This window comes from Monomorium pharaonis, chromosome 10 (genome assembly GCF_013373865.1).
Source record: "Monomorium pharaonis isolate MP-MQ-018 chromosome 10, ASM1337386v2, whole genome shotgun sequence".
In the NCBI taxonomy this organism is placed as follows: Eukaryota; Metazoa; Arthropoda; class Insecta; order Hymenoptera; family Formicidae; genus Monomorium; species Monomorium pharaonis.
In genome coordinates, this window is record NC_050476.1 from 10,043,299 (window position 1) to 10,070,212 (window position 26,914).

At 34.3% G+C, this 26,914-nt stretch overlaps 1 protein-coding gene across 10 annotated transcripts in view; it reads left to right on the plus strand.

Moving 5' to 3' along the window:
* Positions 1–26,914, plus strand: part of LOC105833366 — a 303,435-nt gene that overhangs the window by 182,144 nt on the left and 94,377 nt on the right. For 7 of the 10 annotated variants that reach the window (XM_028194774.2, XM_036292848.1, XM_028194772.2 and 4 more), the window contains 3 exons: positions 7,037–7,134; positions 26,682–26,745; positions 26,818–26,896. In XM_028194774.2, coding sequence (XP_028050575.1) covers positions 7,037–7,134; positions 26,682–26,745; positions 26,818–26,896 — 241 coding nt within the window. The remainder of the gene's footprint in view (positions 1–7,036; positions 7,135–26,681; positions 26,746–26,817; positions 26,897–26,914) is intronic. The other 3 variants (XM_028194775.2, XM_028194776.2, XM_028194778.2) reach the window with 2 other exon arrangements.

Here is a 26,914-nt window from a genome sequence, read left to right on the forward strand (position 1 = left end):
AGAGACTTGACCATAGGAATATATCAGGTACATCTTGCAGCTGGATATATCCAAAACAAGCTTTAGCGAGAAAACAAAGAATTCTATGTAAATATACTCACTAATGAACGTGGTTTCTTGAGAGTGAAACAATATTCACGTTTCCGGAATGCGACAACACATCAATTATGGATAGTATACAACTCTTTTGAAAACTATGATATTAATAACGACGATATTCTTGGATATTACTGTGTTTGCCAATTCGGAGCAAGAACATGCTGTGCACACGTAGCAAGAAAAAATCTGGTTTCTGGGCTATGGAAGACACCAACCAAATATACGGTACCCTGATGCACCTTTACTTTATTTCGTATTAAATACTAAAAGAGACGACTACAGCAAAATCCAAACGATCTAATTACTCATTAATGAATAATAATGTAATATTTTATATTAATTAACACCCTTTTTCGACACACACACACACACACACACACACAGACACACATACAGCAGAGAGGCTTTGGAGTCAAAAATGCTACGGGAGTGACAAACTGTGGGGTCCTTATCTTAGCTGTGACACACACACACACACACACACACACACAAGATCGAGGGTCACATATATCGAGTTGAAAAGCCTATACCTTTACATTAAGTTTGAACCTTCCAGGGCCTGTAGCGCGGAAACGGCTCATAGGATCGAGTTGTGCATTGAGACATTTGTTCAAAATGATGAGAACTACAACATATCTAAAAATTAGCCAATCCGCAGAAAGAAATTTTTTCTTAAAAATGGTGCGGGGTCCTTTGATAGTTTTAAAGTACTTAGTTCTTTGCAAGAAATTTGTGGCAAAAAAAAATTAATATTGTACAGACATAAATGATGTACATTTCTGCAAAAATTTCTTTTAATTAATAGACTTTCATTCTCTTTTTTTTTGTTTTTAAATTCTATCACGAGTAAATAAAGGAAATAAAACCATAAACTTTTTTATTTCAAAATATAAAATAGAATCATTGTATGCATAAATCGGAAATGTTTAAAAATATAGAAAATAAAAACTTTTAGAAATAAATTTACATTTGTTGGGTGTCTCAGAACAAGACATGATCGTGATTATTGCCAAGAAGTTCGACTTTAAATTGACACATCTTGCTTGATTTGCATTTGCTTTTATACTTTTACTTATGGTTTAATGTTGGGTAGCATCCAAATTCTACATCAGCATTATCAAAACATTGTTTAGGCAGAATTTGTTTAATAAACATTATCTAACAAATTCTTATTTTAATATTTATTGTTGTACTGATTTGCCTTTAACGCTATCTCACATAGGCAATACATATAAAATAAATTCATTTTAACGTAAAGCACCAATACAAATGTATTTGTGTAATTATTTTTCAAAAACGGTAAAGATATCGAAATAGTACATTATATAACAAAAGTGAGGCCAAAAATTGCCTTTTTGGCCACCCTTAAATTCCTACCTGAATTTTGTGCTAAACGATAGTTATATATAAGACATTAATCCCTTTGAAGTTTTAGATTGAGCCTACTCTTTATCTTCATTTGGTGCTAAACAATAGTTATATATAAGATATTAATCCCTTCGAAGTTTCAGATTGAGTCCACTCTTTATTTTTAAGATAGGGAGGTTAAAGTTTGCATTCTGCAACGCTAACACAGGCACACAAAAAATAAAAGTGGTCTGTCTCTGGGACTACACTAGTCAATCTTTATACATTTTGACGTGCTGAACACGAATCTAGTGTCACAATTGCTCCATCACTTACCTCTTTTTTTTAATCGAAGAAATAGCCTAAAAAACTTTGAAAATTGTAATAATTTCGCTGCACGCGGAAAAAAGTGTACATTTTTTTGATTTAAAAGAAAGGTGGGTGATGGACACCGGACACCACCGGTGGGTAATTCAGACACCGGATTCGTGTTCAACACGTCAAAACACATAGAGATTTACTAGTGGAGTCCCAGAGACAAACCACTTTTATTTTTTGTGTGCCCGTGTTAGCATTGCAGAATGCAAACTTTGACCTCCGATGAGCCAAAACACGATTTTTACTTTTTATCTTTCTTTTCGAATGCACTATGGCTCATTCAAAAGTAGAGAGTAGTTATACTATGGGAGTTCTGACCCAAATAATAGAATGGCGGGGAGGGGGAAAGGAAATGACGTCACCAGGGAAAGGGTGAGAGGTAATTACCTGTCACATTTTCAAAATTCCTTTGTTTATTGTTCTTTATAACAATTGACGCTGTCATAAATTTTAAAATTTCTTTTGTTTATTGTTTCTCTGTAACAAATAATTCTGTCATAAATTTCAAAATTCTTTTGTTTATTGTTTCTCTGTAATAAATAATCTTGTCATAAATTTCAAAATTTCTTTGTTTATTGTTTCTCTGTAACAAATGGCCCTGTTATAAATTAAAAAATTCTTTTGTTATTGTTTCCTTGTAACAAATGACCTTGTCATAAATTTCAAAATTCTTTTGTTTCTCTGTAACAAATACTCTGTCATAAACTTCAAAATTTTTTTGTTTCTCTGTAACAATTGAGAAACTTGTCTCAACATGTTTTCGAAAGTTCTTTGTGCTCAGGGCTCGCCGCCGCTTAGGTACATAGATATAGAAACTTTATTATTATTTCATATATATATAATTTAAGTGTAAGGAGAACATGCCCGCGAGTACCACCGCGTATTATCTTATTATACACGATCACGTAGTTCAGTACAATCCGTTGACCAACATTGTGCGCAAAATTACCTAAGACGACGACGCCGCTCTTTTTTTCTGAAAATACATTCGACGATATAAGAATCTATAACGCATCCATGTTAACCACAGTCTTTCAACAATAACAGTTTATGTCTGTACCAACGTTTGTGGACCTGCAAGGTTTTCCCGTTGGGAGAAGCTTTGTCGTGAAGGAGTTTGCCTCTCTCAAAAATGGCGTCGAAATCTCACTATATTTTTGGATGCTTTGAACCATGGAATCCAATCTCACCAAGATAGAGAAACATCAGACAAAGTGGTTGATTAATCATCATCACGGAATACAGTGGGAGGATGGAATGATTCCATACAGCATGGCTAGGAGATTGATTACAACAGCGGTAATGGATGCAACTGTGGTTAAAAATGAAATTACTGTATACGTTAAGGGGCGTGAGAAACAAGAATGGCTGCAGGATTTGCTCTTGGACAAAGCGAAACAAGAAGTCTATATTGAAAACATCGAGACGCATTATGAAAATATTGTGTCTCTAAACAAAATGAATGTTACGGATCCTTATGTTGTCAGAAACATGTAAACATTCCAACCGCCTTACTGGAGCCGCCATATTGGATTTTTCAAAACGCCACAGTGCTATCGAAAGTTAAAGTTATAAGTTACTAGCAGAAATTTTTAAGATTTATTTTGTAATGGAAGGAGAAGGGTCCAGTTGACAGAGAATGCCTCATATATATAATATATATAGGAGATAGAAATAATTCTTAAATGATTTTTTTTAATTTTTACACAAATACATTTTTATTTATCGCACAAAGCATTATGTACAATATTGTTAGAAGCATAAGTCACCAGTTCACAATTAATCATACAAGTTTTATCATAATTTTTCTATAATATTTTTAGAGCATCACACTTATTAGTAACATAATTTTGACGTAAAAGGCTTACAAAATGTTTATATTTATCACTTACTCTATAAGTATCTTGATATAATTGATTATATACAGATTCGACGCAGTGTTCAAGATTTTATAAAAATAATATTGTTGATGGTTTCATGTATATACAAGTACTTTGCAATATTAATTTTACGATACCTTTATCGTATATGTTTACAATTTCTATTACTAAATCACAAATAAAAAATCTCGAAGATGGTATAGTTGCCCGCACGAGTCCCTCAATATCCACACGTTTCGATAAATTTTTGCCATATTATGTATGGCAAAATTATCTTGTCGCCAAGCATTATTTCCACAAAAGGCTCGGGGCTCCACGCTGATTCCAATCCGTCTAAATATTTGAAGGATGTACCCGTAAGGAAAAATTTCCTTCCCAGGATGCGGGGAGTATGGTGCGACTGCGATATTGTTCTGTAAAGAAAAAAAAATTTTGCGAGTTAGAAATAAAATCCAAATAAATATGTAACAAATTTTGATTTAATTAAGAAATACTTACGGTTTATCGCACGCTTCGTTTTTCTGCATTGGAACGTAGTAGTTCATATTGTACGTTTTTTCAACCGATTGACTAAGGAGCAACGTTGTCGGGAACCTTTCCGATGTCCGTTCGGTAATGAGCGACTGAAGTTGGAACTCTTCTTATATGATGCACCCCTCCACCATATCTTAATAGTAGTATGCGTAATCCCATTGGTCTTGTGATTTTTTGAAAAGAATTTTAGGAGAAGGGAAAAAAGTCCTGCTGAGCTTTAACATGTTGCTACGCGTTCAATTGTAGTAAAGAAATTTTTCAGGTATAATATTAGACGTACATTACAATATCTGAATGTTATACTTTTTTCATTAAAAAGAAAATATTTTTAAAGTTTATAAAATCTAGCAGCCTGACATCGGTGCTCGCTGGCAGCCGAGAGAACGGTGCTGCTTATATGATTAGTGTAGCGGGAGAAAGAAAGAGAACAAACTGTAACTGGGATGAAATATATATAATATAATTTTTATTATTTAATTATTTATAATTTAAATTAGAGTATAAATATATACATATAAATATATAATCTAACTTAAATTTTAAATAATCAGATAAAAATTACATTATATATATGAAATAATAATAAAATTTCTATATCTATGTACCTAAGCGGCGGCGACCCCTGAGCACAAAGAACTTTCGAAAACATGTTGAGACAAGTTTCTCAATTATTACAAAAAAACGAAAAAATTTTGAAATTTATGACAGGGTCATTTGTTACAGAGAAACAAAAGAATTTTGAAATTTATGAGAGGGTCATTTGTTACAGAGAAGCAATAAACAAAGGAATTTTGAAATTTATGACAGGATTATTTGTTACAGAGAAACAATAATAAAAGAATTTGTTAATTTATGACAGGGCCATTTGTTACAGAGAAACAATAAACAAAGGAATTTTGAAATTTGTGTGACAGGTAATTACCTCCACTTCTTCCCCGGTGATGTCATCCCCCCTTTTTCCCCTATTCTATTGTTTGGGTCAGAACTTCCATAGTATAACTACTGTAGAGTTAGCAGATGGTGACATCTCCTTGTCTGACTAGACAAGGGAAGATAAATCTGGAGACATGTTTAAGGTTAACAAAGAAAAGATTTTATTAATGTTAATAACGTTAGAGTTACAATATATAAAACGCATGTTTACGTTGCGTATTAATGGCCGATGTCACGGCCCTACAAATCGATTGGCTGTGGCACTATCGCGAGTAGTCGAGTTTTTCGCAGGGTTGTCACATTGTGCGATGTTTCGAAACGCGACGCATGACGCGAGTTCGGCTAAACAACAAGCAACGCTCGGATCACGCAGAGAAGAGGGGGGATGCACGTGTGTTTGAATTCTTCGGATCCGTGTCACACTACGTATTGCGGACGCGGGTTGATTTGGGATTGCGTGTTGTTAGTGTTGCGTCTTTAGTTTCGAGACACGGTACGGGATCGCTGCCGATGACTCCTTGGATCAGGTGTCCAAAAGATAACGCCGAGAGTAGATATAAAAAGATATATTTGTTTCAACTTGGTTACAGTTCTCCGTTATTATACCCGAATTGACATGTGTTGTAATTGATTATGCGTTATGACGAGCGACATAGATTCGTCGTTATATTGATTAATAATGAACCCGCTCGTTTGCTTTTTGCGGCGTTATATACGCCGCTTTTCGGCCTGTTGGTAGGTGGTTTCTCCCGCGGTCACAGGCCTTTAGCCCGTGCACTTGCTTAACCAGGAGTTGCTGGCTACGTGCATTCCACCGGAAATCAGAAGATTTGTGTGGCAATGGGGTGGCAATTGAGTACATTGTCCGATGCGACATCCAGTGTGAAGGCCGGACGGTGTCATCGCGCGAGGTGTCACTCGACAACCTTAGCGCTCGCGCTATTCTTGGTGTGAGTGTCGCACACTTACAACAGTGTATTCCGATTGTTCGTTCACACTATCCGACTAAAAAATAAAAAAATTTCGGTCCGCCATGTTAAATACGCCATTTTGAATTTAAAAATTCTGATGTCATTCGTAATCAGCAACCTTAAAAACCACTGTTATTAATTTTATCCAAATAGATTAAAATATTTTTGGATTGCCACGTTTGATCTGCTATTTTGAATTTTAAAATTCTAATGCCAGATTTGTAATCAGCAACTTTGGAAACCCTTATATTATGAATTTTACCCAAATGAACTAAATTGAAATATTATTGGATCCACCAGTTCAAATTTTAAAATTTTGATGTCAGATTCGTAATCAGAGATCCCAAAAACCCTTTTTTATTATAATTATAATTGTCACATCAGTATTACGTAATGTTCTGACATGAATTTTTCATGTGAAAAGGGCATTTTTTTGTTAATTATTATGAACAATTTTTATAAATAATTTATGAAAATAACATGCATCCTAATGTTAATAAAAATATTGATAAGGTAAAATTAAAAAAGAAACGAAAAAATTTTGGGTTTTAGTGCCCCTAATAATTAAAAAAGTAATTCTAAAAAGATGAGACTTCAGAATCTCGCTGTGATGCAAAGGGTTAAAACTTTTTTTTCTTACAGCTTCGATGTATTCGCTTCGAAAGAAAATAAGTAATTTTTTTTTTTAATGAATGTTTCTCCCTTTTATTTGTGTGAAAAAGCACAAATTAAAAAATATGTGTCTCTTATTATTGTCTATATTTCAACATATCTAAAACTTATTAAAGTCGAAGACACTTGATTGTTTTATTATTAGAAAAAAGTTATTTAGTTAAACTTTCTTTTAAAATAACTAAGTACAATTTAAAAAATATATAATGTATATCTATATAGATGTTACGCGAAGAGATTAATGTGCAGGATTGCATGAATACCGAGGATGGCATCAGACCTGTAAGAATCTCGCTCACTCAGAATGGAACGGATACAGTGTAAGTTTATTCAGTATAATCGTTTACGTACATTGTGTATATGCGTGCGTGTACGTGTGCGTGTACGTATACATAAGAGTAATTTGAGAACATTTTGACAAATAATAAGATGTAATACATTTAAAACAAGCAATTATTGCTTAATTACTCATGTTACTAGAAATGTTTAATGTTTTGAAAATATTACGTCATGTGTCTCTTGATGTATAATACTGTAACAAGAAGACAATAACGTCTAAAAGTTACGAGACCTCAGGCGCGTTGCAATACAGAAGTATACTGGTAGTCGTACCTAAAATATTTCTTTTGTTAAATAATTTTTATTTTTATTAAATAAGTATTAATAATTTTATTATTTATATATGTTATGTATAAAGCTATTTTACATATATAAATTATGGACTATACTTCCGAAAACGACATACCGACTTTTTGAAACTGTGTATTTTTACGTATTTTGGCGCCATGATTACGAATATGATAGTGAAAATTGGCGCAAATTTGATTTTCATGGCGAAAACCATAAAAAAAACCATAAAAACCACGGTTTTCTTATTTACTTCTTTAAATAACAAAAATTTCATAAAGTACTTCAGATAAAAGTTGTAGATTTCATTGAAATACATATTTTATGTTCTATTGATTTTTGCCATAAAGACAATAGTTTTTGAGAAAAATGACGTTAAATGTTCAAAACTTTATAAAACTTATTTAACACAATTCGGGTTTTATTAGTTAATTTTCTTAGTTAATAACACAGGCACACATAAAAAAAAGTGGTTGGTCCGGCGCACTAGACTAGTCAATCCTTATATATTTCGACCCGCTGAATCTGAATCCAAAGTCATAATTGCTGAATTGGCTCATTTTTTTCTAACCTCAAAAAAAAATTTTTTTTTTAAATGTTGGTCTGGCGGAACAGAATAGTCTATCCTTATGTATTTTGACCCGCTAAATCCAAATTTAATGTCAGAATTGCTGCAGTGACTCATTTTTTCTAACCTCAAAAAAAAAATTTTTAATCTTGGTCCGGCGGACCAGATTAATCTATTTTTATGTATTTTGACCCGCTGAATCTAAATTCAAATTCAGAATTGCTGATTTGGCTTATTTTTTCCTAACCTTAAAAAACACCTTGTAAAAGCAGTTTGGGTCACAAATGTATAATCCGGAGCGTGCAGGCCTGCGTAACCACATTACTCGAAAATTCAATACATATGACAAGTTTGAGCTTCTGTGAATAGCGTAGAAAATTTACTCCCTTATTTTATTATATTTATTGTAACTTTTATTCTCGAAGGTTCTGTGCAATGGCTTTCTCTTACGTTTCTTCCCTTTCACAGAGACATCACGTTTGAGCGTCCAGCAGAAATCAGCCATCATATTCACATCCCACTTGCTTTGATATCGATACTCCAACTCCTTGATATCCCGATGAAATATTTCTCTCTGTTCTTCACTATAATCACCTAGATTTTCTGGAAAGTAGTCGATATAAGAATTTAAAAAATGTAATTTAAGATTCATTAGGCAACTTAGTTTTCTATAGTTCTCCATTATTTCCGCCACCTTTTCTCTGTAATCTTGACTTTTGTGGTTTCCTAGAAAATTTTCTGTGACACCTTTGAAACTCAGCCATGCTGCTCTCTCGTCTTTATTCATTTTGGTGACAAAATTATCGTCTCTCAACATTTTATGTATTTGAAGTCCATCGAAAATTCCTTCCTGCAATTTTGCATCAGAGATGTTGGAAAATTTTTGTTATAAATACTGGTAGCATTCACCATTTTTATTCAGAGCTTTCACCCATTGTTTCATGATTCCTAATTTGGTATGAAGAGGTGGAAGAAGAACTTTTGAAGCCTCAAATAACGGTTTATTTATGATATTTTTAGACCCAGGTTGCAGAGACGTTCTTGTCGGCCGATCTTTTGTTATGTAATGGTTCGTTCGATCTCTACTATCCCATTCACATAGAAAGCACGGATTTTTTGTGTAACTTGATTGTTGACTCAATAATGTGGTGAGAATTTTTAGATTCCCACAAATTTGCCACCTATGTTTTGTGTATTTAATTTTTTCAAGAACTGTTTTCAAGTTTGTGTATTCTTCTTTTATCATTACCGAGTGCGCTACAGGAATGGAGGCATATACATTAGTATTGTGCAGCAACACTGCTCTCAAACTTCTCTTAGAAGACTCGATGAATAGTCTCCATTTGTCTGACATGTAACATCCAGGTTTCAGTTTGTTCATTATCCAAACTTTCGAGAATAAATGAGTTGTATATAATAGAAAAAAGGAGTGAATTTTCTACGCTATTTACTCACAGAAACTCAAACTTGTCATACGTATTAAATTTTCCTCGGATAATGTGGTTATGCAAGCCTGCACACTCTGGATTATACATTTGTGACCCAAACTTTTACAAGGTGTTTTTTGAGGTTAGATAAAAATGAGCCAATTCAGCAATTTTGACCTCGAATTTGGATTCAGCAGGTCAAAATACATAAAAATAGACTAGTCTGGTCCGCCGGACCAAGATTTAAAAAAAAATTTTTTTTGGGGGAGTTGAAAAAAATGAGCCAATTCAACCATTCTAACCTTGGATTTGTATTTAGCGGCTCAAAATACATAAAGATAGACTAGTCCAGTCCGCCGGATCAACATTAAAAAACAAATTTTTTTTTTGAGGTTAGGAAATGTGAGCTAACTTTGCAATTCTGACTTTTGATCCGGATTCAGCGGGTCGAAATACATAAAGATTGACTAGTCTAGTCCGCCGGACCAATCACTTTTTTTTGTGTGTGCCCGTGTAATGGTAGGCTGCAAAGCCTCTTTTCCGCCTACGTGTTTTCTATATTACATCAGTTTGCGACATTCCACGTGTTGCAAGGTTCACTTATACCCCTCCCTCCCCTCGCCTTTCTTACAGAGCGAAACTATGTCCACGCTTGTACTGTACCACATGAGTTAGCGACCTTCTAAGGGATCCTTTTTATGGGCGACAAAATCGCGGCGATTAAGTTTTAAATTCAGCGACTATTGCGCGCGCGATTTTTGGAGCATCAAATCAATTCTAACCTAAAATGGAGTGGATTTCGGAAGATAATTATTTACAGTATCAAAAGAAATCTCAAGAGTGGTTATTACAGTGTGCGCAAATTATTTATGAACATGAAGAAATATCAAGGAAAAGAAAAATTGCTGCAGTTGTGGCTCTTTTTGTAAATAAAAAGCGTTACAAGAAAAAAAAATTTTGGGTGGCTCCAATTTTAAAAGAAAGAGAAGAGCATGGTTTTTATCATGCTCTTTTTCCAATTCTGCAACTTGAAGATCTTTGCTTTCATAACTATTTAAGGATGTCAGCCACGCAGTTAGAAAAACTAATAAATTTAGTTGGTCATAATTTCCAAAAAAAAAATTGTTTTAAGAAATCTAATAGGAGTTACAGAGAGATTAGTTATAACATTGAGGTATGTAAAATATCCCTAATGAAATATGTGTTTTCATAACCTTTACAACATTTATGAGTTAAAATATGATCAAATAAACAAACTTTATTACATACGCCACATATATAAGCCTAGAAAGATAAAAAGATAAATGATAATAATAATTTTATTCATTAACATATAGTTGAGATTGATATTTTCGCATATTATATATATATATGTATGTATATGTTTTTATAAACATTGTATCTCTTGATATTTTACTTGAATGTCTACTAAACATTAAAATACTCACTTCCGACACTACGTTTTTTTTATATTATTAATAATTAATCACCAATTTTAATAAAATATTAAAAATGTTGAATCGATTTTAACACTCAGCGATATCGCTTCTAGTTAAAAAAAATTTAACTTCAAAATCCGATCGCAGCGACAAGACATCACGTGACACAAATCACCGCGATAGAGCGATCAATGAAATTGCGGCCTAAGCGTAGCGAGGTCCATTTTTGTATTGTATCACATGGGTTTACGACTTTTTACGCGTAGCGAGGTCCACTCTTGTACTGTATCACATTGGTTTGCGACTTTAGGGGACCTCTACCGACGGTGTCGAGAGGGGGTGCGAAGCCCCCCTTTGCATCTTCGTGTGCGCGCGTGCGTGCGTACGCGCGCGCGCGCGAAGAAGTGTCGGTCGATTTGTGTTGGATAAATTATATGAAGTTTTGAACATTTAACGCCGTTTTTCTTAAAAAATATTGTCTTTATGACAAAAATTAATAGAACATAAAATGTGTATTTCGATGAGATCTACAACTTTTATCTATATTATTTTTCTATATTATTTACATATATCTATATTATCTATATCTGTATTTTTTGAAATTTTTATTATTTACGGAAATAAATGGAAAAAACCGTGATTTTTATGGTTTTTTATGTTTTTTGCCATGAAAATCAAATTTGCGTCAATTTTTACTATCACATTCGTAATCAGTGTGCCAAAATACGTAAGAACACATAGTTTCAAAAAAATCGGAGGTATTTCGCTTTTGGAAATATAGCCGTAGATTTCCAATACATGAATATATGAAAATATTTATTTTAAAATAAACTTTGGGGAAGATATAAAAAAAACAGAATTTTTCTCAAAAATCATTATTTTTAATACTTTTTGTAATTTTGAGGGAATTGGAAATATTTTTATTGGAAAGAACAGGAAATTTTACATAAAAATGTGTATACGTTTGAAAAAAAAAACAGAAAAGAAGGAATTGGTGAAAATTTACTTCAAAGCGTTGTCGGAACGCGACATGTCAAAGAAATGACAGCAGCGCCCCCACTCCCGTGGGTTTAAAAATCTAAAAAAATTCAGGTTATTTTAACTTATCTTGACGAATATTTTTCTGCAGTTTAAACGAAATCGGTGACTATGATCTCAAATTTCATATTTGGATTCCGTGAAATGACTCATATATATGTATTAAAAGACATTAAAAGAAACTAAAGACATTAAAAAGCATGACATGACATGATATTTTTTATTTATTTATTTTTTATTTACATATATAAAATACGAAACATATAGTCTCGCGTGTGCCTCCGAGACGACGGCGACGAAGAGTGAATGGCGAGGCACGGACAGGCGTGAGGCCGCGCGAGCGGAAGCGTCTCGTCCTCGTGTGTTTTTTTCCGGGCCGGCCGGTCACGCGCGGACACGTGAGATTTTCATTTCACCAGACGGTAAGGCTCGAGGATAAGTCAAGAACACGGGAACAAAGACTATTATTATTTATAAGCACTCTGGTACAGAGCACGCGGGGCACGCGAAATGTTATCGCGAGGACATTAGCAAGGCTACAGGTTGCTAGGCGTAGATGCGCGCTTGGATCGCGCTCGAGCGACCACTAGACTAGTTGAGAAAAAGTTCGATTGGAGATCGAGCTTGGATGAATTAACACATTTCACGATCTCATTATATATAGGCCCACACAATTTGCATAATAATTAAATAAAATAATAAAAAATAATAATGATTAAAATAACAATTACAATAAAAATGCCATTTTAATCGCTATGTTAGTTATTAAATTTGTTATTAAATATTACAATATAATAAATCGCGCGCGGCTATTATAATATACATACCTAATATCTAAATTTTTTTCGTTTTTTTTAAAGAACTAATATTTTTTTCTTCTATAAAATTTTTAACTTAGGTAATGTTAAATATTGTGTGTGTTCACTATGCTATCACGTGTGCGTAATTACTGTATCATCACACGTGTAATTACACGTGATGGTATAGTGCAACCTTCTATACACGCACGTATGCCAAAATCACTTCGTGAAGCGAGCATGATGCGTTCGTACATGCACGGTGTGATAATCACGCCGTGAAGGTAACATGACATCGCACGAATTGTTATTTCGGTAGTATCTACATTAACATACTTCTTTGAACCATTCTTATTGCTTATTTCTCTTGTATTATTTTTAATGCGAAACTGCATGAATTTATAATTTTTAAGCATTATGGTAACATATTTTTGGTTTACTTTTTTTGCTACCCTGGTAAAATTACTAGTCTGTAACTTATGCAATTATTTCGATTACGATTGCGATGTCTTAGAATTATAAAATTCATGCTCATTTTTCTTATTATTACAATTACAACCACGATATAGCAGTCATTATGTATCATTTCCTTAAAAAATTTATTATTACTTTTGTATACTGTTATATTTTGTTAAAAAAGTTCTCTCTACATAAACAATAACAAAAAATAAGCAAGTGTAATAAATCAAGAAAGTTTTATTACTATTTTACAATATAATAGCAATTATTGTTTTACGTAATTTTATTATTTTTTTAAATTATATTTTATGCATTTTTCAATGCATGTTATTACTCTTTGACAAATCATTATTTATTTTAAATAATATTATTTTGTAGATTTGTTATAAAAGAAAAATGTTTAACTTTTTTTACTATTTAAATAAATGGTTATAAATGTGCAATACCTTCTGTACTTTTTTTACTTATGTTATATTAATTTGTAATAAAAATAAAAATTAAGTATTAAAACTTATTATCTTGTTCTGCAAAATATGACGGTACACACACACACACACACACACACACACACACACACACACACACACACACACACACACACACACACACAGACACACACATATATATATGTTATAGATTTAATTTTTTATTTTTTTATTTTTTACTTTGCTATATTTGTTCTTTCTTTCTTCACGATTATTATATCTTGTACGAGCGTATATTTTAACAGTGATCATGTACTTCAATGCTTTCATTCGATGTTTATAGCACGATTTATTTTTATCCAGCCATCCAGAATGCATCTTATTGGTTTCATTAACATATTTATTAATAATTTCATCTAAAATTCCTGTAGATGACCAGTGATAGCGCCATGTACGATTAAACGTCATTAATTGTAACAATATTAATAAAGAAAGTTGTTGGTCGTATTAATTTTGTCACTGTTGGAGTATCTTCATCCATATTTTCGTATTCGCGAAATTCCATGTATTTTTTATTCGTCGTTGATTCGTCCATTGGTGTCTTTATCATAATATCGCGACAGTTGTTGCACTGACTTTTGCTAATACTACGTCGTGCCACAAATCTAGCGAAATATGTGATTACATTTTCATCGTACTCGCTAAGTGAATTTGTATTTTCAATATCTTCGGTATTACGTTCTTCAATCGTTTCAATATCTTTTTGAAGCAAGTTACTTTCAAAATCTATATCTTATTCTACAGTGTCATCGCTTGCATCCATTGTAAATAACTAGCATAGGAAACTACTGATAATAAATATAATAAACTGCCGATTTACTGCACATGTACCTATCTCGTCACTTAATCAGCCCGCCGCTCGAATCCTGAATTCCGCTGTTATCTGTAGCCAATCACATTCGAAATTCACGGTTACAACCTTGAAAAAATAAACTGCCGCATCGAGTATGGTATCATAATGATCGCATATTTATCTGCTTTTAAGATATCCATGTCCCGAATTTTTTGCTCTAAATTTATTATATTAAGTAGTTTACTCTTGCCCGCGCGCATTAACAATTGAGTTGCACAAGTTAAATGTTGAGGAAAAAATTTGGGACCTAGGATATATTAAGAGCAAATAAATAAACAATGATTTTGATGCCATAGTTAATGCAGCAGTTAATTTTTTATGGGTACTTTATTGTTATATTTTTATGAATTTTAAGGCTTTTTGAAGATATTGTGCAAGTTAAACAAGGAATTTTAGAATTGTGTATTTTACGAGTATTTGATTGAAGAACTACTTTATAAGTTGTCGTGGCATTGTTAGTTTTTTATTTTTAACCATTTTTTCTTATATCCTTGCTGTACGATTGTTCTGAGTGCCGGTTCATTGATAACCGTTCAATATTTTTGATATCTCTTTACGGTTTCTTAAAGCAGAAAATTTTTGTATATTTGTTTTTGTTTTTGTATTTTTTTATTGGTGGGGGTGCTACGTCGTTACGGTCGTTACGTGAACTTAGTACCCCCACTTTTAGTCTTAATCTCCTGCGAACGGGTAGAAGCAAAAAATTCGAGACTAGGGCAAAAATTAGCAGAAAATTTTAAGGTATGTCCGAACTTTTTTTTTTAATGGTTGGGGTGCTAACTTTACGGACGTGAGCAATTTTATGAAATAAATATTATATTATTGTTATATATGTATAAACACCATATTTTTTTTTAAACAACAATTTGAAAAATTAATATCTCGGCTATCATTGGAGATATCCAAAAATTATAGTGGACTTTTATGTTTATCTCGACTTCGTCTATATTTGCAAGCGCTGAGCCGCTCGAGCTGCCACCGGCAGCCAATGCTTAACACAGTGGGCCGTGCTACGTCCTACAATTTGAAAAATTAATATCTTTGTTATCATTGAAGATATTCAAAAACTATAGTGGATTTTTATGTTCACTTTGATCTCGTCTACTTTTCTATGAAGTATTTCATACCTTACGTAAGACACTTTACACACACACACACACACACACACACACACACACACACACACATGCATAACATACCCAGTGAACACAGTAATATAGTAGCAATGTAACAGCAATGTAACCAAATATAACAGGTTACATTACTCTGAAGTTACACGTAACTTACATGTAAGTTACAATTTCCGACTCAGCAATATAATATGTTATATAACATGTTATCTAACCGTCACACAACAGTTACATGCGTTTCGTTTCACGCATGATACACATATCCTGTTTCTGAAAATGATAACATAAAGAGACTTCTAAAAGATAACAATGATATGTCAGAATGTTAACCAATGCGCCATTTTTTGAGAACAGAAAGATATCATGAAACTGATATCTAAAAGATTTCTTAAATCGGATATCTGAACTGCAACTAGAGAAAAATAAAATAAAATAAAAATTTCATTTTTTTTTTATTTTTATCAACAGCACATACTAAATTTAGGACAAATTTTTATTAATTAATTAAATTTAAATTATATTATATTATTTTATTCTTACTTGCTGCTGGTAGGTTTGAACCCGGGACCTTAGGATGTGGATATAGGACTCATTGATATGGGTACTTGTTATTGTCTACATATACCTATATGTTATAAACTGACGCAATTATATTATTTTTTATAAAAGCAATTAAATTTTGCAAAACATATTAAAAATAAATATTATTAATTTATTTACTTATTAATTTCATTGTTAAATTTATCTTTTTCCATAACCTTAATAATTTGATGGAAATTGCAATCTATTTAGCACTAATACTTTGAAACGTTCAAATGATTAATTAGATGGTTAACTATATAGATCATATATTCTATGAAAAATTCTCAGATAGCATACGGACGTCTAGGACGGACTTCGTGGATATCCCGAGGATGTCCTGATTTTATCCCGGGACGTCCTCAGGACATCCTGAGAAATAGCAAACAAGCGCCACTTTTTAGTCCTCAGGACTAGTGATGTAACGAATGTGCGATTTTAGATATTCGCGAATGCGAATGCGAATGCGAATATTGACTTGCACGAACCTGTCGCTTCGGTGCAGCCAGTTGGCCCGCGCGTAAGAGTGTAGCGCTACAGTAGCAGTGTCTTGCTGGAACGCAGTCATTGTTTACGTCGTTTACAATGTAAATCCTTAAGAATGGCTAACTTTAATAAAAGAAAATTATTGAATTGTCTAATTTTTTTACAGTATTTTATTTTATTATTATTTTTTTTTTCCTCTAAAGAGACCAACTTTTACTAAAGTAATATTCGCAAAACATTCGCATATTTTCTGCGAATGCGAATGCGAATGCGAACTCAGGACATCGTGAGGACAGTCCATCGGACGTCCTGAGGATATCATAGGATTTCCTCAGGACATCCTCAGGAATAGCAAACAATGACTACTTTTTGTCAGATTTTTTAGATTTTTTTTTTAGGATTTTTGATAAATGTATCGATTTTTTATAAGAATTGAAACGTTTCTCAGAAACAGCAGAGGAGTTCAAGAGAGGGGGTAAGAAGAAGAGATGGTGAAGACGAAAGAGCGGAGTTAGGGAGATACGAGATATCGAGAGATCGGGAGAGGATCAATAGGAATAAAAGAGAGTCATTCGAGAGTCGAAAATCCGGTTGGCGGCACTGGGCATATGGACGGCGGTAGCGTGTTTGTGAACGCAGTGTTTGTGAACGCGTGGTCCGCCGGCGAAGGCAATAATAAAGGCAGCAGTTAAGTGAGAAAGTAATAGTGGAGAGAAATGGATAGTTGGAAGGAAACGAGAAAAGTACAAAGTAAGAAGAGGAATGGAAGTAGATAAAAGAAGAACGGAAAGAGCCTAAGTGAGGTAGCGGAGGAGCAGAAGAAGATAAGGAGAGAACTGGGAAGACTGGAAGAGATGACGGAGGAGACGACAAATTTGGTGAGAGGAAGAAGGATAAAGAAGACCAGAAGAGACGGAGGAGGAAGAAGAGAAGGAGCGGAGGAGACGCCAGAGACGGAGAGAGAGGTAAAGGAGGCTGAATGGAAACGAGCGGAGGAGCAGGAGAAGGAGTACGGGAATGGCAGATCGGAGAAGAAGAAAGGAGAGGATATAATAGCAATGAAAGAGGATGGCTGATGATCTGAGAAGAGAGAAGAGCAAGGGGAGAGAGGGGAGGAAAGCGGTGGAAGAAGGGGGAAGGGCAGGAAGATGAGGACGGAAGAACACAAGGGGAAGGAGAGGACGCCAAAGAGGAATGAAGAAGAAACAGGGTGAAGAATCATGGGGGTGGCCAAGAAGGAAAAGGGAAAAAAGAAAAAAGGTGATGGTGACAAACAGGGAACTGGGAGAGTGGAGAGAGAAGCGGGATGAAACAAAAAAATGGACGAGGGAGAAAAGAGGGAGCAGAGGGGGCGCCGGAGACGGAGAAAGAGTTAAAGCAGGCTGATCGAAAACGGACGGAGGAACAGGAGAAGGATGGTAGGTCGGAGAAGGAGGGAAAGGATATAATAGCGATGACAAGAGGATGGCTGATGATCCGAGAGAAGACAAGAGAGAGGACCGCAAGGGAGAGGAGATGGAGAGGAGGTCTGGGTGATGAAGGGCTGCAGAAGAGGGGGGTGAACGGGGAAAGGGGCGTGCGAGAAGGGATAGGGAAGCTAAAGAATGTAATGGTCGCTGATGGCCAGGTCGAGTCGGAGTTCGGGGTTATGATACAGATATAAACGGTTAGGGAACGCTCCGTGTTAAAAGCGCCTCGTAACTCCTGAGAGAATACAATAAAGTCTATCCATCTATCTATCTATCTATAAAATATAGATATAAAATAATACTTTAATTATTTTGTATAAATTATATTAATATTATAATATTATATAAACTTAAACGTAGATATTACATATTAAAAATAAAAAACATTCAAAGTATATAACATTAATTTTAATTAATCATCAAATATATATTATTTTTTATTAAATAATTTAATTAAGATATCAATAAGATACATTAAATAAATATTTAAATATATATTATGACATTCTGTTATATATATTTGTTGTTACATTAGAGTGTGTTTCAGTTGCCTACAGCTTTGTTGCACACAAATTTTGCAAAGGTGTCCGATTGCCTACAGCTTCGTTTGCACACACGAAAATAATTAAGGCACAAAAGTACGATTGCACACATAATATTATTTTGCTTATACACATTGCACACATGACATTATTGCGCTCATACACATTGCACACATAATGTTTTTTCGCTCATACACAATGCACACATGATATTAATACGTTCATACACATTGCACACATGATATTAATACGTTCATACAATTTGCACACATGATATTGCGGACAAACACATTGCACACATGACGTTATTGCACACATAAGCTTTAGCTGTGTGCAATTCTTTAGAAACAATATTAACACATTGCACACATGATATTAAAACGTTCATACACATTGCACACATGATATTATTAAGCTCATACACATTGCACATATGACATTATTGCGCATATGCACATTGCACACATGATGTCATTGCGCTCATTCATTCTGGAAGCATGATTTCAATAACTTAGGCGCCTTGATTTGACAATGATTTCTGATATTTTTTATGCTAAACAAAAAATTGTATAAATCTTATAGGGATAACTGTTTTAGTTTTTTGAGATATACTATATTAAAAATAAAAATAAAAGTAGATTAAAAATAAAAACAAAAGTAGGTAGACCTCGCTTTGCATGAAAAGTTGCAAACTCGTGTGGAACAGTACGACGCGTGGACACACACACACACGGGGAGTGCAAGGGGTGGTTTCGTCCCCCTCTCGTACTCACCCCGTTGGTAGGGGTGCCCTGGAAAGTCGCAAACCATGTGGTACAGTACAAGCATGGACATCGTTTCAATAAGATTACTGCTTTAGTTAATGTTAGAACAAATTTGTATAATTTGATTGGTGATGTCTGTTTTACACTGTGCGCATCTGGGATTCACTCTCTTGTCTTTGCTAGAGTGTATGAGCGCAGTGATATTATGTGTGCAATGTGCATATGCGCAATAATGTCATGTGTGCAATGTGTATGAGCGTAATAATATCAATTGTGCAATGTGTATAAACGTATTAATATCATGTGTGCCATGTGTATAAGCAAAATAATATCATGTATGCAATTTGTATGAGTGTAATAATGTTATGTGTGCAATGTGCATATGCGCAATAATATTATGTGTATGAGCGTAATAATATTATGTGTGCAATGTGTCTGAACGTTTTAATATCGAATGCAATGTATTGATATTGTTTATTTAGCTTATGTGTGCAATGTGTTTGTCCGCAATAATGCCATGTGTGCAATGCGTATGAACGTATTAATATCATCTGTGCAATGTGTATGAACGTATTAATATCATGTGTGCAATGTGTATGAGCGAAATAATATCATTTATGCAATATGTATGAGTTTAATAATGTCATGTGTGCAATGTGTATGAGCGAAATAATATCATGTGTGCAATCGTACTTTTGAACCTTAATTATTTTTGTGTGTGCAAACGAAGTTGTAGGCAATCGAAATGTAGGCAATTGGGCACGTAAGCAATCAGGCACCTTTGCAAAATTTGTGTGCAAACGAAGCTGTAGGCAACTAAGAATGTAGGCAAATGAGATCCCTCCTTATATTAGCTCAATGCACACTAACAATTACTATATGTAAATTATTTTTATATAAATCTTTATTTGATTATAAAAGTATTAAAGTTTTTAAAAATTATAAAAATGATAGAAAATGCTCAATATCTTGAATTTAGCAGATTTTAATGGTAATATAATAATTTTATTAATTAAATACTTAATTTTTATTTAATTAAGCATTAAATACTTTTTTAATTTTATAGTTAACGAGCAAGACTTTGAAAAGAATGTTTTTATATTATATTTATTAATTTTATTTTAATGCGTAAGAATACACTGATTTAAATATTTACGAATATTGGGCAATTGAATTATGATAGTGTGTACTGCTTGAATATTTTTTTTAATATCAAATACGCCAATGTTATTTATTATTGTGTTGGGGCGTATAATTAATTTATATGACAAAGTACCATGAATAAAATTGGATATTTTAGGTTTCAGTAATCATTCAGTTTAGGGGAGGCAGCTCCGATGACCTTGACCTTGACATATGTTATTAAGGTCACCCTCCTGAGTGACCTTTGAAAAATTTTAGCCGTCGCTCGTGATTCGTTAAAAAGTTATTAACAATGTAACGGACCGTATTTCCTACGCGGACATTTAATTTGCCGGGATCGGATGTAGGAAAGGTCCCTGAGACAATAGACTCGGTTTCGGTAAAAAGAAATAAAATAATATATTTAAGTCTTGAGATCTATGTACAATATTTACAGGTGAATATATATACAATGCGTCGCGCGGTTGAAAACAGCTGTTCCCGGTCGCGTGGATCGTTTGGTGGGAGTCGCGGTGTGGCGACGAGCCGGCGGGCAATGCCCTGAGGCGCGACGCAACGTTTCATGACGCGGTAAGGCGAGCGGTGCGGCGGGCGGTAGCTGCCGGAGCCTCGAGATCGGTGCGCGGTACGCGGCGTAAGGCGTGAGGTATTTGCGCGATGATTTTGACTTGCGTCTGGTGATCGAGGAAACGCCGGTCGATCTCGAGATCTCTTGAGGGAGACGGAGAACACTCCACCCTCGTTGTGTTCGAGCCGGGTGATCGGGCGCTAAGAAATATCCGAAGCCGAGAACTCTCGGCGAAGGCGAAGTACGCTCTACCCTCTGCTACGGATGCGAAAACTAGGAGTTCGGATGCTAGCGATACCGAGAGCTCTCGGTTAAGGCGGAGAACACTCTATCCTAATAACCATGTCGCAGGAGGCTTTTCTTGGTCGTACTCTGGTCGGGATCGGAGTACCAGTGCACGGTCGGATCGAGAAGTGTCGTATCTTCCACCGGAGCGGCTTTTTATACCCGCTTGGGGTGGCGGATCGGAGATTCTCGTGGATCTTCGGGTTTCCCCGCGCTCGCTCCCTTCCCATGGAGGCTGGGAGAGCACGGGGAAATACGCGGAGCGGAGACGAGGATCGCTTTTGTGCGGCGTTTAGGACGGGCCGGTGCCCGTTTTCGCGGCCCGGCGGGTGTTCGGCCGGGCCGTACGCGGTCGGTGATGTCGGCGGACGGGAGGTTCGTTACAACAAAAAGAGTTTCATAAATACAACACATGAATATTCAGTATAGGAGTACATCACATGGTTTTGCAACTTTCCACGCGTAGCGAGGTCCATCCTTCCCTTCTTACAGAGCGAAACAACGTTCACGCCTGTACTTTACCACAAGGGTTTGCGACTTTAGATTTAAAATTGTGGTCAAATAGCGAATTGAAAACGTTCGGGTTAGGTTAGGTTAGAATAAAATACGGGAGGAGTTGTAGGGAGTGGGGCGGAGCCTCTGCCCGCCCACACGTTCTCTGCACCACACTTTGCAGTATAGGAGGGTATGAAATATTTATATACAATAATAATTTTATTTATTTGTGATATTCTTCAATAGGATACATTGAAGCCATAATTTCAAAGAATTTATCAATTCGTTCGGAATAATTTGCGTTTACAAATGAATTCAGCTGTATAATACATATAGTGTTCTTTTCGGGTGCCATATCGTGGTATTCCAGCTTGAATATTCCGCCACAGACGTTCAATATTTTGAGTATGTATTGAGATTGATGTATGTATACTACAATTCTATCTATATGGTGCCAGATAAAGTCACAAACCCATAATACAGTACAAGTAAGAAATTTATAATTCTTAATTCTTTATTATTGATGTAGAAAGAATTAAATTGTATAACCACGGTTATCTAGCTTAATTTCCAAAATATATATATTTTATATTATTTAATAGTATATGAAATGCGTGATTTGCATGTTTGCTAATCCATATGCAAAGAACGTGTGGATAGGGGAATGGCGGAGCCCCTTTCCCTGCACCTCCTTCCCGTATTTTTTCCTAACCTAACCCAAACATTTTTAATTTGCTATTTGGCCACAATTTTAAATCTAAAATTGCAAACCCTTGTGATAAAGTACAGGCGTAAACATCGTTTTGCTCTGTAAGCAGGGGGCGATGGATCTCGCTACGCGTGGAAAGTTGCAAAATCATGCGATGTACTCCTATACTGAATAATTATATGTCATATTTATGAAACTTTTTTTGTTAATCACTTTTAACGAATTATGAGCGACGGCTTTCTTTTCCCTTTCTTTATCTTCCACCGTCCGCTTCATCCGTCTTTTCTCCTCCGCTACCTTCTCCGCCTCCTTGACCTGTTTCCTCGCTCTTATCTCCTTCCCACACTCCCGCTCTTCTCGTCCTATTCCTCGTCTGTCTTCCTTACCGCCCGCTTCCTTGTTTCGTGTATCTCCTGACCTGTTCTTCTTCTGCACGGATTCCATTCTGCTTCTTTTTTCTTTCTCCGACTCATTTATGTGGCTTCTCTCCCTCCTCGCTCCCCTCTTCGACACCTCCATCTCCCGGCGCTTTCCGCATTCTCTCTTTTCTCCTCACCTCTCTGCCTCTGCTTTTGCTTCTACTCTGCTCCTTCCTCTTCTTTGCTTCTTTATCTTGCCTCTCTTTCTCCTTTCTTTTTCTCCCGCCTCTCTCTCCGTCTTCTCCTGTCTTCTCTCCGGCTTTTCTTCTCCCCTTGGTCTCCTTATTAATTTCACTTCTTCGCCTCTTCCCCCTGCTTCCAAATTCCATCTCCTCCATATCCCCACCAGCTCCTCCACGCCTTTTTTATATTTTTCAACTTCTTGATTATCTCCTCTATCCTCCTTGTTTTCTTTCTCATTAATTTTTTCTTTTTACTTTCTCTCTCCACTGTCACCACTCTCTCCTTGGCGGACCACGTGCTTGAAAACGCAAGCGTTCCCAAACCCGCTACCACCGTTCCCTCTCAGTCTTGCCAACCCGAATCTTCGCTCCTCTTATTCCACTGTATACACCACTTTTCTGTCGCCCAGCGCCATCTGCCATTGTCTCTTTCATCTTTCTATCACTTCGCCTATGCCTTCGTGTTTCCACTCCATTCTTCCTCTTTACCACTCTGCCACTTATCTTCTCTCCAGCTTCCTTCTTCCTTCTCCCGGTCATCGCTCCAATTTTTGCTCGCTTATCCTCGTTCCTTCTCCGTATCTTCTCACCTCCACTACTCTTCCTCCTCCATCTCCCGACTTCTTCCTTCAATTACACTTATTCACCACCACACTCTCTTTATGATTGACCACTTCCCAGCTCTCCTCCACACCTCCATCCTCCCATTTTTTCATCTTACTTCAGAAGCATCCCAGGACACACCTCCTCGCTTTAAGGGCGCCATTTTCCCTTTTTACATTATATTAATATAATTATATATTACTTATATTATATTAGTATAATTATATATGATATTAATAATAAATTACTTTTTTTATTGTCTTTTTTTCATTATTTTGTCAAATTTTTTTTGTTTAATGTTACATATTATTGATATATTATTTATGTACGATTTTTATTAATAGAAAGAAAAAGAGAAAGGATATGTTTAATTAAATCAGTCGTCATTTTTACATCCATGTCAGCATATATCTTTCTCTTATACACACGCACGCGCATGCGCTCTTAATCCATTAATTATTAAAAAAGTTTTTTATATTTTTATTTGTAGTCATTGCTCTCTTATTTTTTTTACTACGTTCATGAATTTCAATTTCTATTTTTGTTCTTATTTTTTTTATTTTTTATTTTAAAGTTTCTCTTTTTTTTCTATCTTTTATGTTTTATGTTTTATTATTATTTTTTTTTTTTTTTTGTAAGGTATATGCAGAATATACGAATTAAAAAATAAACTAAGATATTTTATAATTTTAATTAACATATTAACATATCATTGAAATGAAAATGATACATTATTGCTAACCTAACGTAAATAACATATAAATAACCAAATAACTTTCTCTTCTACTATTTCCACCTTTTTTACTTCCTCTTCCACCACCTTTATTACCTTTACTTTTGCCATCATCTATTTTCTTTTTATTTCTGTGATAAACGTATATAAAAGATAAAGATACAGAAAACTTACTTTTGTTATTATTTTTACCTCATTATTTTTTATGTTACAACCTAGCAAGATATATTTTTATATACATATCTAATTAAATCACTATTATATATATATACAATATATAATTTTTAAAGTTTAGTAAAATATTTAATACATTATTTCTCGAGTATTTCTTTATAAACGTAATTTTTAAATTGATTAAATAGATTATTATTTCCTAAATAAACTTTTACTGAATCCCAAAAACGCACTCGTGATAATGCAACGTACAATTGTCTATGGAGACAGCCATTAGAATAAAGCGGCAACAATACAATTGCAACTGGCAGCCAATTTTAAGGGTTTCACGGAAATTTTAAAGGATTTGCCATATTGAATCCGCTATTTTGCAGTATTCAAACATAAAAAATGTACAAAACTTATGGTTTTAAAACTTTTGTTGCTAATAATCACAAAAAAATCATTTTTTTAGTTCTCTGACCATCATATTGGATCCACCATTATTAAGACTGTAAATTCTGATAGAACATAAACAGTAATGATATTGGATTTATCCCAAATTCAGACTGTGAAGGAAAAAAGTTTGGCCATGCTTGATTTTCATAGAATTATTAAGAAAAAAATCCACATTTCACTAAATTTCTTGCAATTTCTGCTATTTTGAAAAGTGAATTGAGGTTGAACAAAATTTCTTGAAGTTTCAACCATTTTATCCACCTTTGAACGCGGTTAGAAATGGACCCTAATACTTTTTTTTACTAAAAATTATCGAAAAAAACTTTCCTATTTTTTAATAAACTTTTCTACTTAAAATCCGCCATATTGGTTTTCTGAGACATAAAAATGCAATTTTGACTTAAGAAATCAAAAGAGCACACCCAAAAAATAGGAAGATACATGATTTTGGTTAAAAAATATTTTTTATTTTTTCTATTGAAAATAAAGCTAAAAGATGAATAAAAAATTTGTTAATGGGTTAAGGCCCGTTAAGAGAACATCTACTTTTTCCGAAAGCAAAGTGTAAAATTTAAACTGCCATAACTTTGCGAATAATGGTCATAGAAAGAAATACTAAAAAGCAAATTAAAAAACAAAATGTCTACTTTTCGATGGTTATGTCAAAATTTAAATTTTTTTAATTTAAAAAATTTTTTGAATAAAAAGAAAATATTTGAAATTTTAATAAAACTTTTTCTGATATATTAGTTATTTTTTATTAAAAAAACTGCAGTCTCGCGATTCAGAAATCCGCACACAGAAAAGTGATTACCGTCGGCATCAGCGTTACCCGATGTGCACCGCAAAGAGATTGCTCGATTGCGTTTTACGCGTCATATGGTCATTATGTGGACTGAAAAAAATTGTTACAACTGGTCTCGAACCCAGCTTGCACGGATAGCAAAACAGTAGGCGCACCCGCGGCCACAGCGCTACATGCTAAAAAGTAGCTTTCTATTGCACTTATCTTACCGGTCGAAAATGCACATACTTAGATGCAATTTTTTCAGAAACTAAGGCCTCAAAAGCCAAAACACGGTTTTTGTTTTTTTATTTCCCCTTTCGAATGCATTCAAAAGTAGTTAGCAGATGTTGGGATCTCCTTGTCAATTAAATTTTGCTCAACATTGCATTTAGTGTACTGAATTTTTATCAAAAAAATTTTTTTACCAGAAATTTAAGAAATTTTAGGATTGTAACAAATCAATGATATATAAAACTGTATTAGATATTTTTTAATTTAATATGACACAAAGGTGTTTTTAAGAATGTAATTAAGCAAGAATTGTTTGTTTTTGTCCTTTTTATTAATTATTTCAGAATGTTTTTAAATCAGCATGTATTAAAAATCTCAGAAATAACACATAAAAATTATTTACAAATAATTTATAAATAATTTTATTTACATGACAGAAAATTGCGGGAAATTTTCAAATCTATGGACGTTAATGATAGTGGCACAGTAAAGTTAGAAGAAGTATGTAAATTTTTTTAACATCAAGTATCTTATAAAATTTATCGAAGCTAACGCAATCTTTTTTATTTCCAGGTTTGGATGACATTACAGTCGAGTACAATGTGCAATAATGTGTCTTTTTCGGACCTGCTCAATACTGTGAATAAGTCCGGTAACGTTCTCGCGTTTT